Source organism: Thamnophis sirtalis, unplaced genomic scaffold (assembly GCF_051295495.1).
Source record: "Thamnophis sirtalis isolate CommonGarterSnake01/CBP01778 unplaced genomic scaffold, rThaSir2_p1.2 scaffold_14, whole genome shotgun sequence".
Lineage (NCBI taxonomy): Eukaryota > Metazoa > Chordata > Lepidosauria > Squamata > Natricidae > Thamnophis > Thamnophis sirtalis.
In genome coordinates this window covers 36086982-36100787 of record NW_028261394.1, presented here as the reverse complement: position 1 = coordinate 36100787, position 13806 = coordinate 36086982, and the positions used below count along the sequence as shown (strand labels likewise).

The window sequence follows — 13806 nt, the reverse complement described above, 5'->3', positions numbered from 1 at the left end:
ATCTGGGAATTCAGTGAGCTTAAACTCACTTGAGTGCCATTACTAAACAGGAAGTCTGTAAAACTGAATTGCAGAAGTTACTGAATGATTTGTTGTTTTAGGAATGAAGAATACTTGAAAAGATTCTCCAGGAGATAAGAGAAATGTTCCTTTATGCTAAAACTATGCCAGACAAACAGAATTAGCATTTTACAGAGATCCTGCAACATGTAATACCGTAAGAGACATGTGGCAGGCATACAGATAGTTTTCTAGATTTGACAAAGCTCGGAATCTATTTATATATCAGTAGCTAAGTTATAAAATATTCTTGTGGCTGGAAGAATGTTTCGTGGGTTTGGTAGTATTGGAATAAAGGAAAGAAGAAATTGCCCTTGTTTTATTAAGTAATTCTTTTTCTTGACTATAATGCGGGAATTGTTCACCGAGTGTATAATGTGTATTTTTTCTGTGGAGCAGTTTGACATAATTAATTGCATGCAAACCTTCCTGCTTCATCAACTCAGTTGATGTTATGACAGATTGACAGTATGTCAGACTTCGATTGATAGTTAAGACTGCAGAAAAATCCATTGCCACTAGCCTTCCTTCCATTGAGGACTTGTATACTGCAAGGGTCAGAAAGAGGGCTGAGAAAATATCTACATCAGAGGTGGGTTCCTACCAGTTTGTACCTATTCGGTAGAACCAGTTCGTCAAATCTACCGAACCGGTTAGAAGAGGTTCCACCGGTGGACCCGGAAAGCAGGCCACACCTACAGAAGAGGTTCCAAAAATTTTTGAAACCCACCACTGGTCCTTGGATATGATTATTCTACACTATCATGCTCATATTTATAAAACTCAATGCCTTTGTGAAAGGTAAGGATGACTACTGCATTTGTGGTGCAAACCAGAACATTGCGTGTGTTGAAGTTGTTTTAACGCAAACCAAAGATGCCTTTTAAAAAACAAGTTTACATCATATTCTTATGCATGCCAGTGCTGTGTGTGAGGTAATTTAAGGTGGTTCTGACAAGTGTCGTCGGCATCTTCATATCCGGTCACATGGGCGGCAAGCCGCTCCCATCCGGTCACATGGGTGGCAAGCCACTCCCACAAAGGAGGCCACACCCACAGAGTAGGTTCGAACAATTTTTGAAACCCACCACTGCCTCACATCCTGGACTGCTCCCCTCAGGACTCCGCTATAGGGCATTGAATGCCAAAACAGGTTTTTTTTTTTTGCTTTGTGCCATCACTCTGCTGAACACCTAATTCCTACAGCACTGTCTTATGTCTAAGGATATTTACCCTTGTAGTAGAGCTATACTCATGTATTCTTCTCATCTGTTCCACTACTTTCTCCTATCGGTGTCTTATGTTTATATTACTTTATATTACTTTTATATGACTTTATATTACTTTGTTACCGGAGACAAATTCCTTTGTGCATCCAATCACACTTGGCCAATAAAGAATATTCCGTTCTATTCTTATATTCTAAGATACAACATCTGTATAATTTTGTTTTTGTAGGATTTAGTCAATACTGGAATCTGCACTTTCTTCTTCTTCATTGCATCGATAGTACTTGCATCTTTAAACCATCAAAAAGGTGCAGAAATCGCAGCTTGGGTAAGAAAACATTGATTTGTTTGCATTCTCTTGTCGAAAAGATGAAATATTTGTGCCTAAATATTTGTAATCCACTGTCAATAGCAAACTGCCACCCAGATTAATTTATGCTGCTTGACCCAGGGGGTAGGACTAGAAGGCCTCCAAGGTCCCTGCCATAGTTCTGTTCTGATTGACTGATTGCTGGTTAGAATTTCAATTTTAATACCAGTCTCTCTCTTTTCGCATTCAGCCTAAACAACCAATTTTGTTTGAGGTCAAAACATCGAAAACCTCACGAAGCAAAATTAGTTGTCTTTCTGTTGGCTATTACTATAATGGCAATGCCGATATATATGACTGCTTTAGGTTATTGATATATATAAATGATCCATCTCATTTGGCTTTATTTTAAACATACAGCTTAATAACAAAGCTTTTTCAACTGCCACCAAGTGAAAATCAGTTTTTTTTTCTGAGTAAATCAGGGGTTTGTGGCCTGATGTGTGTGTAACATTACAATGCACTTTGCCTTAGAGTGATAATGCCAGATACCACACTGTTTAAAGTTAGTAATCACTTTCCATGTGATTTAATAATGTTTAATAATTGCTCCTTTATGGTATATATTAAAAATCATGATTCAGCAACTACCCTTGAAGGGGGTTCGGGAAGGGACTGCAAGCCAACACTCTGTTAAAGCTTCATGTGGGCCCTGGATTTGCAAATGGTGTATTGGTGCTTTAGTTAATGAGTCGTTCTGTTTCGCCAAAGGATTTTGCAATGTTATGGTATAAGCCAGTGATGGCAAACCTTTTCGGCACCGAGTGGCGGAAAGGGAATACTTTGCATATGCACGTTAACTCATCTGGGCCACGACCAGGAAAAGGAGCTGCCCAGGGGGCATGCGCGCACCGGAAAATGAACTACCGGTTTCCAGGGCATACACGCGCGCCAGCCAGCAAGTCTTCTGGTTACTGGTGTGCATGCACACATGCCCATCAGCTGGCCAGCGTGCATGCTCATGCTGGAAAACAGAAGACCATCTCTTCCAGTTTCTGGCACTGCCGCACATACAAAGGCCAGGTGATCATTGCGTGTGCATGCATGCCAGAAACCTGGAAGAGGAATGGGGGACGCCGCAGGTGCCAGGCGACATGGCCTCCAGATGCCACTTCGGGCATGTGTGCTATAGGTTCGCCATCATGGGCGTAAGCTAATAGGCTGCTTTCAGAGTTACAATTCCCCAATTTTTGCCTTTTGACTTATATATATATATATTAAAAAAAAACCCTAGAGGACATGAAATTTTAATGGGAAAGAAATAATCGGTGTCATCATATGTTTACGTTACTTAAGTTATTGGTTTTTTTTTAAAATGGAGCGAGGCTTTATTTAAAAAAAAAAATCACATGAATGGATAAATGGCTCTCCTGCAGCATTACTTAAAAATATTTGGGATATATGGATGCTATATTTTTAGTGCCTATTGATTTCATATTAAAGACACTAATAGGATAAAAAAAAATCCCCAAAACATACAATTAAGTATTCACTCAATTGAAAGTGTCGGTGTCAGCATTCCAAATACCATGCAGAATTAAATCAGAGTCGAAGACAAAACTATGCTTAAAGTTCCAATTTAATAAGACAGACATGTTGGCATCATGCTGTGGGATTCCAACTCTGGAAGTTACATCAGAATCCCACCCAGTTAAAAGTTCCTGATCTTGTCCCCACACCCACAGTCCATCACATGGTCCAATCTTCTTCTTCCACGCTGGCGTCTCCACCCAGCTGCTTCCGGTCAGGTGTGAAAGTACGGAGACAAAGGATGACCTTGGCTTCTAGTAAAGAATGAAAAACAATACATTCCACAATCCTACTCCTTCTGTTCCCCCCTCCCATCGACTATACTAATGAAACAGCATAATGAAATAAGAGAAAGTGTGGCAGGCCAAAATTCTAAAAGGAATATAAATGCAGGCCTGACAGTAGGCTTATTGTCTGGTGTGTGTTCACAGGAGATTTTATGAAGCTTTATCTGTGGAGATAAGGATTATAACTTGTCCTTCAAACAAGACACCAGTGTCAAAGACAGCAAAAGGCAGCACACATAATTTGTATTTTGTTAACTGTTACCTGCTATTTCCTCAAACAAATGTTCTCTTTCTCTTTTTTAGATATTTGGCTTTTTGGCAACCGCAGCCTATGCAGTGAATTTATTTTTAGAAGTTAAAAAAATGAGAAACACCAGCAGAGAGCCAAACACACGGCAGGCGAGTGACTATATACGTGCTCGGACAGAATCCAGAGAAGTAGATAACCGTCCAGAGATTCAACGTCTGGACGGGTGAAAACAGGAACTTCCTGAAAAAGATTTAAGGAAAAAAAAAAAAAAAGCCCACGGACCTATATTTTAAAGAAAAGAAGAAGCTGACGAAAATTTTTACAGGCAGTAAAGGAGAACGTGATGGCCAAGAGCATGTTCAAAGAGAAGGAGGTGGATTAAGAAGCAATTATATGAAGGCTACAGTGACAATTGCATCTATTGTTTTTGGCCCGTAAATAATGGAGGATGCAGAGACAAGAAGAGTGGAGAAAGGGATGCATAACATCTAGACAAAAAAAAAAAGTAGAATTAATGCTAGCAATAGATTGTATTTTTGAAACATAATTTTGATGTTTGGCATCATGCACTGAGATGAAAGATAGCAAGAATATAAATTGGCTATTGGATTACGAAACTGCTACATAACATTTTCTAACAGGTTTTGCCAGGTTACTCTTTGCTCTCACATTCCTCCTACACTTTTGCTGTTGTCCCTGCAACGAGCAGCCAAGCTATAGTAGACTTTTAGCTGGAGAATCAGGTAATATGAACTAACGGTTTTGACTGCAAAGAAAACACCAAGCACACTCCCTCTGTGGTTACAGTTTAGGTACGACCTGATCTTGAATTCTACCACCTATTACATTCATTCTCTCTCTCTCTTTTTTTTTACTTTGAAAGAAACGCAAAGTAGATATTGGGATTGTTTATCTAAACACGTATAGACCATTATACCTCCCCCCCCCTTTCTCCTTTTTATGTTCAGCTACAAGGAAGTCTCATTGCGATCAGGGTTCAAGAACATTTGTTTTGCGTCCACGGATCGCAGTGTTTCTGAAAGGGTGTAACTGTCCTGAGAACTTCATTGGTTTGGCTGCTAATTTCTATTGTCCAAATTTGGGTGAAATGTATTTCCATGTTAGACTGTTGTTGTGGGAAAGACGTTGGGAGACAGAGTGAAGAGATGCTTCCCGGGGAATCGGTCAGTTAAGAGACAGCAGAGTGGGAAGCTGGATAACAGAGGGACAAGAAGCTCAGAAAGGACCCACCTTTGGTCTGTTAGATTCTGTTAAAAATCAACTTAGAATCTGGTTGTGATTCCTGTGTAGTCTGGTAAGGCTGACAGTTACTTAGTTGGGTGGTACCTTTCTGGATGTCAGATCAGGCATGTTTGAAGTATGTCTACAGATTAAGACTCATTTTGGCCAGTGAACATAGCCAGTTATGTGGTTTGTTTAGTTTATATACCATTCATACAATATTATTGTTGTTAGTTGTGTCTGACCCATTGCGACCCCATGCACAACGTTCTTCCAGGTCTTCCTGTCCTCTTACCATCCTCAGGAGTTCATTTAAGCTCATGCCTAGTGCTTTGGTGCCTCCATCCAGCCACCTCATTCTCTGTCATCCTCTTCTTCTTTTGCCCTCAATCTTTCCCAGCATGAGGCTCTTCTCCAGTGAGTCCTTCCTTCTCATTAGGTGGCCAAAGTATTTGAGTTTCATACTTCAGGATCTGGCCTTCTAAAGAGCAGTCAGGGTTAATCTCCTCTAGGACTGACCGGTTTGATCACCTTGCAGTCCAAGGAACTCGCAGGAGTCTTCTCCAGCACCAGAGTTCAAAGGCCTCAATTCTTCCTTCCACCTTTCTTGAAAAGGGAGAATAATGCATTCTGTGAGTCAGGAATGTAGAACCAGCAATTAGATTTGTGTCTCTTGTATCTGTTGTGTAATGGTGGTCATAAGATTAATGCAGTAACCTATATAAATCAGTAGAATTTGATATCCATTTGTCTGAAATGTTTCTTTAAGGATGATGTAGGTCAACCTTCTCCAATCTGATGTTTTTCAGACGATTTGAATTTATCATCCCTGATAGCCCCTGATAACTAACTAGTAATCCTCGACTTATGACATTTCTGTTGCTAAGCAAGGCAGAATTATGTGAGTTTTCCCCCTTTTATGACCTTTCTTACCACAGTTGCTACAGTTGTTAATGGTTGTTAAGTGAATTTGACCTAGCACAAGAAAAAACAATCTGCTTCTGCCTCCCAGCAATTTACATCCTTGCAGCAAAAAACCTGTTTCAGTTTCAGCACAGCCTGATTAGCACAAGCAGCTGATTGTCGGTTGGATCAGCCTCCTGAAGATCAGCTATTTCAGGCTTCAGGGATTGCCCTAGCCTATAGATACCGCTATGCGCCCCATTTTTGGCTTCTGCATCCCGTTTTCAGCCTCAACAGGCCCCGTTCTCGGCCTCCACGCACCCTATTTTCCATTCATTCTGGGCAGCGGGATCGGAATGGGAGGAAAAAGAGGCACGTAGAGTCCACAAATGGGATGCGGAGACTGAAAAAGGGGCACGTGGAGGCGGCAATAGACAATGGCAATCCCTGCAGCCTGAAACAGCAGATAATCGGGGAGGCTGATCCAACCGACAATCAGCTGCTTTTGCTAATCAGGCTGTGCTGAAACTGAAACTGAAACAGACTGTTTGCTGTTTGCTGCAAGGAGGTAAATTGCTGGGAAGCAGAGGCCAAAGGGTGGGAGCCAGCTGCTGGGCAGGGCTACATTCAGTGTATAAGACACACTCTCTTGGCGGGGGGAAGTGTGTCTTATACTCCGAAAAATACGGTACATGCCGATTGTTAAGGATCCAAATTTCGATCATATGACCATGGGGATGCGGCAATGGCCAGAAGTGGGAAAAGCGATCATAAGTCACTTTTTTCTATGGTGGTGTGACTTCAAACGGTCATGAAGTTGAGGATTACCTGTATATAGTCAGCTGAATGTAAATTTCCAATTTGTGCTTTAAAGTAATTGAGGCCAAATTAATTAAATTAAAGAAAAAAATGCAAGTATGGTTTGATTTGAAACTGGATATATTTTTTTTAAATTAAAGGAGGTGGTTTAGTTCATATCATTTGTTCTTATGAAATGAAAACATCCTGAAAAGTAGTTTTGACTGGCCAACAATACAATGCTTTGGCTAGAAACTAACTTCCTGCAACATTTCTGCCTGTAGTGAAACTTTGCTTTTAAGTGAATCTTTGGGAAAAACCTAATATTAGATAAAAAGGCCAGGATTTTAAGAGTCATGTGCATAATCCCAAATGTTTTTTTTTTTTAAAAAAAAAACTTTGGTGGTGATTCAAGCTGCATTCAAAACTACTTTTGGAAGAGAAGCGCTTAAAGCAGCTTGAATTATGACCTGCTGGTAGAGCTATTGCTATTCCAAAAAGTTAGCAAAACATGTGATGCCGTATAGCAGTTTCATTTTTGTTTTTCTGTCAGTAGATGGCAAGTAAAATAAATAAGGGTGCGAAAATACAGGAAAGTTTCACTGCAAAAATATCACCTGAATTCCCCTTTCATCTCGCCAGTAAAATTCTGCACTGTAAATGAGCTTTATGATAGAAAATGGCAACGCAAAGGCAGGATATGTACTTAAAAGCCTTTAGAATTGATTTTAGTTCAGCTCAGTTACTTAGAGAGTAAACTGGTTTGGCCCTTTCTCTTTGGTTCTGCCACTAAATAAATGAGGGTTGTATGAAAAGTAATGACTCAACCTTAATGCCTCCTCTACCAAGGTAGGCTTGATCAGGAAACATAACCACAAGAAATGCTAGAACTCTTGTTTTATTGATGGAAGCCATAGGAACACAAACTTGAAAGCTTAATAAGCTAAGGTGGAGCAGTGGTTAGAGTGCCTACTTCAGCTGACTGCTAGCTGCAGTTCAGCAGTTCAAATGTCACCGGCTCGAGGTTGACTTAACCTTCCATCCTTCCGAGGTGGGTAAAATGAGAACCCAGATTGTTGACTCTGTAAACCGCGTAGAGAGGGCTGTAAAAAGCACAAGGTGCTATTAATGGCCTTTCCCCTTCCTTTCCTCTTCAATCAAAGAAAATCAAGGCGGGGCAATTTTTAATTTCTTCCTCATTGTTTCTTGTTTCCCTAGGCTAAACTCTACTAACAGCTACCCCATACTTTCCCCAACGTAATCTCTGTGCTCTTCTACACTTTGTGATGATGTTCCATAGATAAGTGATGCTTAGTATTCTGGGTGACAATGATGAGCCTAGTTTTCATCAGCTGTCACAATGCTATGAATAAATCCCTCCTCTCTTGGTGCGACAACCAACTTTCAAGTTTTGAAGCTTCCATTTCTGCCATTGTTCTGCAAGAGACCCGTCATGCTCAGACTTTCTGATGCAGGAGAACATCGCTAAGGTGACTTGTTATCCATGATCAGTGCATCAACCTTTCTTACCTGAACTCTTGCTGTCACAAATTGCGCACTTCAGTCTTGCTCAGACAAATCAACCCTTCCCCAATTCATCCTCTTGGCATTTACAACTTCACAATTTTTGTTGGCTCGTTTGGCAGTGAATTTTAGTTGTGGGATTCCATCGGCAGTCAAACATTCAATCAGTGCATTGCCTAAAGAGCACGGATGAGTTCCTATATGCAAGTTTCTATTTCACAAATTATAGCGACAGGGTTTTTTCCCCCTCTTCGTAAAATTTTTCTACCAATTGAAGTGGGAAAAAAACAGATGGTAAACAATATGTTTCTAATATGTAGGCAGTAACATATACTGCTGAAGGCATTACTTTTCATTCAAGGCTTGTAATTTAAGTAAGAACCTGCCCTCCGTAACATGCATTGCAGCTGTGTTTGGGAATATGATGATTGTGTCTTACAAGAGTGATGCTTAGCTAAGAGAACAGACATTTTAATATTATTGTGTAGAACAGAGGCATGGTACATTAAGTTGCCTTGAGAAATTTATATAACCAAATTTGTGCTTGATATTATCAGAAATGATAAGCATTTGAAGTCTGGGTATGAATATAGAAAAAAATCTATTATAGCTGTCTTAGTCCACAAGGGCAAATGTCCATAATCCACAAATAATGAAGAAGACCATCTAAAACACTGTTTCTCAATAGCTTGAAGATGGGTGGACTTTAACTCCTAGAATTCTGGGAGCTGAAGTCCACCCACCTTCAAGCTGCCAAGGTTGAGAAACACCAATCTAAAAAACCCCAGTCATCTGGAAATCTTTTGTCCAACAATATTACAAAAGCAAATACGGTGAAGAAGTAATGCTTGTATATCCTAGTGTAGTAATTATTATTTTATATTTCCATATGTTCAACCATTCAACTCAATGGTCAGTACCCTGTTTCCCCTGAAAATAAGACCTCCCTGGATAATAAGCCCAATTGGGCTTTTGCGCGCATGCATTAAAATAAGCCCTCCCCCCAAATAAGCCCTCCCTGAAAATATTTAAACGCATGCGCAGCTGGTCCCCGTCATTTCCTCTGGTTGGTTACTGCACAAACAACACGAGGAGGTGAGGACGGAAGGGGGGGCAGGGAGGGGGAACACCCGCCATACACTCTCTACACCCTTACCTAACGGCTGCTCCCGCAACCCTAGCCACTGCGCCCCTTCTCTCGCGCTAATGGCCACTGCAAAAAGATCTCCCCGAAAATAAGGCCAAGCACTCATTTCGGGGATCAAAAGAAAATAAGACCCTGTCTTATTTTGGGGGAAACACGGTATTAGCCCTGCATTAGGAATGTATCCAATCAGAACTTTGGGATGCCAAGAAAATCAACATAGCCTTGTTGGGTTTCTAAAGCTTCTAATGACTAATTACATTTATATATCAAATTTTGGATGAGGGTTGGAAATTATTTACCTAGCCTATGTCTGGTAATATCAAGTAATCTTTATAAAAACATGATTAACGTAATGTTCTAGAAGCTATATACTTTTTAGTAATGACTTCCATTTTAAGAATATCTGGCTTTTAGCTAGGAAAAAAGGGTTTGCATACTACTCTTTATGAGGCAGTTTTATTTCTATGAGATAAGAATATTGCATGTTTGACCTTAATTATCTATGCTTTTCATGGAAAAGGGTGCTCGGTGTATTTGACCGGCTGTGGTCAGGTTTTATTTTGTAGTTAATTGTGAAGATGCAAGGACCCAATACAACTTCCAAATTGTTTCAGTTGTGTCTTGCGGTATTTAGCAAAGGCTTGGTTTTGGTTGGTTGGTTTGGTTTCGGACCCTCACCACCCTTCAGGCTTTCCGAAAAGCCGTTAAGACCTGGCTGTTCCAGCAGGCCTGGGGCTCCTGAGTTCCACCCCTACTCGAATTGTTGTGCGTGTTGTGACTTTTTAAATTGTTTTGTATTGTTGTTTGTTTTTTGTCTTTTTACTTTTTTGTATTGTGACCCCTCCTGGTTTGTCAGCCGCCCTGAGTCCCTCCGGGAATAGGGCGGCATACAAGTCGAATAAACCAAACCAAACCAACTTCCAAATTGTTTCAGTTGTGGCTTGCGGTATTTAGCAAAGGCTTGTCTTCACAGCCATGCTAATACCCCTAGATGAAAACTAAGACGCTGGAGTGAAACCTATTCCTATTCCTTCCTCTTGACAGCTGTGATTGATTTTGGAAAAATCAGTTCACTTTCTGGAATAATTTAATTCAGATGGCTTCTGAGCCCCAGAAATAAATAGGTAGAAAAAGAATAATGTTTTTTTAAAAAACCCAGCTATTTGTAATATTTCCAGTAAACTAATGTTATGGAGTTTGTCTTGCCTTATTTACAATATTGATTTGATACTAGAAGAAATGCAAACAAAAACAGAATTCCTATCTCTGGTTTTCCTTGACTAGAAAACAAGTTCCCTTATTAATTTGCCTGGCCTGATGAGCAAAATAGGAAGCGGCCAATTCCGCCAGCAAATCATCCATTTTCCTTATGCTTTCCCGTCCCTTCTAAAAATCTTCTTTCCAAATTGAGAACCATTTCCATGTGTTGAGAACAATTCAAGTCAGCCAGCATGGTCAAGATCGCAAGGTAGGGAAAGTTGGTGTAGTTAACTCGAGGGTGAATTTGGTGGTGTTTAATTTGGGATGAAATCAGATAAAAGCATCGAAGAGGGTGAAAGCTCTATGGAGATTCTCAACTCTCCAGGTCATGGTTATTCCAAAGGTGCTTTTCAAAACGCAACTGGACTTTCCTGGGTGTGTGTGTGTGTTTCCCCTTGAAAACATTTTGCTTCTCCTCCAAGAAACTTCCTTGTTTCTATCAGTTCAATCCTTTCTATCAGTTCTGTCAATTCAGTTCAATCAATCTTTCTGTCAGAACTGCAGAAGCTTCTTGGAGGAGAAGCGAAACATTTTCAAGGAAAAAGAATCAAAAAAGTCCAGTTGTCTTTTGGGAGGAAAAAAGCATCTTTGGGATATCTTAATAGGTCATTGTGAGTCCTGGCTTATTTCTGGCTAACAAGAAGTCTTCTCTTGTGGCGTGTAAGAAGCCCTAAATAAAAGTACTGTAAACAGAGCCTGTTTAGAAGTAGAATAGCTCAGACTATACATCTTTTACACGTTATTATGTGCGATCTCTGTTCACTATTCATATTTGGGACTGGAATATATATATAGAGGTCCAGGAGCAGCCATATATATATATATAACACCTGTTTTAGTGACTCTGCTAAATCCCACTTAACCCTTACTCAACCTAGAATAAAAGATGCACTTAAAATTCTTATTTGTGGATACTTCTCTTCTGCATTATTGTGGATGGGACCTATTTGTATATATTGAGGTTTATGAATTGAGATATAATACGATGATGAGATGGTAAACTGTATATTTATTGTTCATTGGTTATTGTCCCAGTTTGGCTAGGGTGCCTTTTTTGTACGAATATCCTTTGTGTGTGAATGGCACGAACCCTTCTCAGAGATCCTTCCTACAAAACTCTATTTTTTATAACCACAAATGGCTAAACAACACTTTTTATGTTTTAAGTTCTGTTAAAACACCAACCTTAATGGATTCCTCAGCCTTCTTTAAAGCCTCTGCTTTCTTGGCAGAAGTTGAAAAACACCATTGCATTGCCATGGGTAAACTCTTAATGTGTTTAACATGCGATGCAAGCCTTTTGGTGAGGTCCAGAGACAGCGTGTAAAAAATGTGGATTATAGTTGACAAGGGGACCAAGTTGAAACAGGTAACACAATGCCAATTCCTGGGGCAGCACAAGTGCTATTATGAAACGAGGGGCACCAGTAGTTAAAAAGAGAGATTATTTTCCCTAATTTAAAATGCTTTCAAATATATGCCAAGTTGCACGCTTTTTTTTTTGAGGATTCTTTTGTAGTGGACTGTTTCAAAACCAAAAACAAACAGTTTTTCTGCGGGCCTCCCAAACTTTCTCACGGACCAACAGTTGGTGACTTCAGTTCTAGACTTTTTCAGAAATCAAACGTTTGTGACCAAAAATATTACCCAAATAAGATTTTCAATGAGCTAATAAAGACAGGTGATTTCAGTTTGAGCCCTTTCCTCCCAGGGTGAAACCATATTTAAAGTATCACATCCTTAAGTTGTTGGACATTGTGAAATAAACATTCCTCCTATTAAGAAAGGGTTAGAAAAGCTGGATTATATAGCCTGAAACACTATTGAAGTCAAGTCCCAGGGACTTAAACTGTTTTTTAAAACAACTATTGCAAACGTATGCCTACACTTACCATACCAGCAGTTTGTAAACAAACAAAAAAAGGGGGGGGAGCAATAAATTGTATAAAGTTTGAATATGGTTTCAGTTACAATCCTGGTTTGCTGAAGAGCTGAATCGGCTTTCAGCCAAGGACTTCCAGTGTGACCTACGTTGTGTCAGATAGAATAGTTTGCTTTCAAAGTTTTGTCTAGCAGAAAATCACAAGATCTTAAAAAAAAAAAAAAATATCATGTGGTCAGCACATAGTTTTCCATCTGACTCCTTTGCCATTTAGATTGACATGTTCTACAGCATGTCCGAGGTCTGTAGTTTGGGGAACATATTTCCCAATATGGTCCAGGGAGGCTTGATGATAATATCATTCCAATGGCCTGGGACTACAACAGGAGGCTTCATACCTTCTGTTTACTACAAATGGTTCAGAAATTGGTATCAGGCGGCTTCGAGAATACAGCAATACATTTTGTATCTGCATAGTCTAAATATTGATACTTGGATTGGCCAATGCAGGAATGTAGTAGTTTTAATTTAGAACATAACACCAACAGGCTTAGTAAACACGGGTGGAACACAGTGCAGTCTGCAGTAACCTATTAGTTCAGTGTTTTATCAACTTCCGCAACTTTAAGCTGGCTGAGGAACTCTGGGAGTTGAAGTCCACAAATCTTAAATGTTGTTGAGGTTGAAAAACCCTGCAATTTGTCATTTCAGAGCAAAGTTAACCCTATTCCACAAAGTTCCTATGGTTCCAAGACAATCTGTATGGCCTTTTGAGCGCAGAAAGTTTCTTCCTGCATACTCTTTGACATTCCATATATGAGGATTTCTATCTGTTGTGTGAATAAGATGTATATCCATTCCAAAGTTTCATGAAGACAAATAGCAGTTGTATGCCATGCACTTTTGATTTCCAATATTACTCTACATTTATAAACTTCCAAGATGAAGGATTGTAATGATTTTTTTACTTAAAACTGAAGGCAATCACCAAATTGCTGCTTGGTCAGTTCCTGTTTTAAAGTTTATTCCTATGTGGTGTATTTTTATCAGTTTTTTTCCTTTGTATATTGGCATGGTTTATTCTGGGTAATGTAAAATTTGATATGAGTATCCTTCTGGCTTTTTGATCTATACTTTTTTGGGGGATACACCAGGATATTGGATTCTATAAAGTTCTCATGGTACTTGTCTATTTTCATTGTGTGTGTTTTTTTAAAAAAACCTGTATTTTTGTATGTAGGACAAAATCATAAGCTTTCGGAGTACTAATCTCATATGGAATCATTGTAAAGGATTTAATAAATGGGTAGGAATAAATGTCTTC

At 39.5% G+C, this 13806-nt stretch overlaps 1 protein-coding gene across 1 annotated transcript in view; it reads left to right on the top strand.

Annotated features, from left to right (window-relative positions):
- The window catches only part of CMTM4 (CKLF like MARVEL transmembrane domain containing 4), a 35511-nt gene extending 29307 nt beyond the window's left edge, over positions 1 to 6204 (top strand). The window contains exons 3-4 of the mRNA XM_087728677.1: positions 1519 to 1617; positions 3780 to 6204. Of these exons, the coding sequence (XP_087584803.1) occupies positions 1519 to 1617; positions 3780 to 3953 (273 nt within the window). The 3' untranslated portion in view covers positions 3954 to 6204. The remainder of the gene's footprint in view (positions 1 to 1518; positions 1618 to 3779) is intronic.
- The last annotated feature ends 7602 nt before the right edge of the window (positions 6205 to 13806 follow it).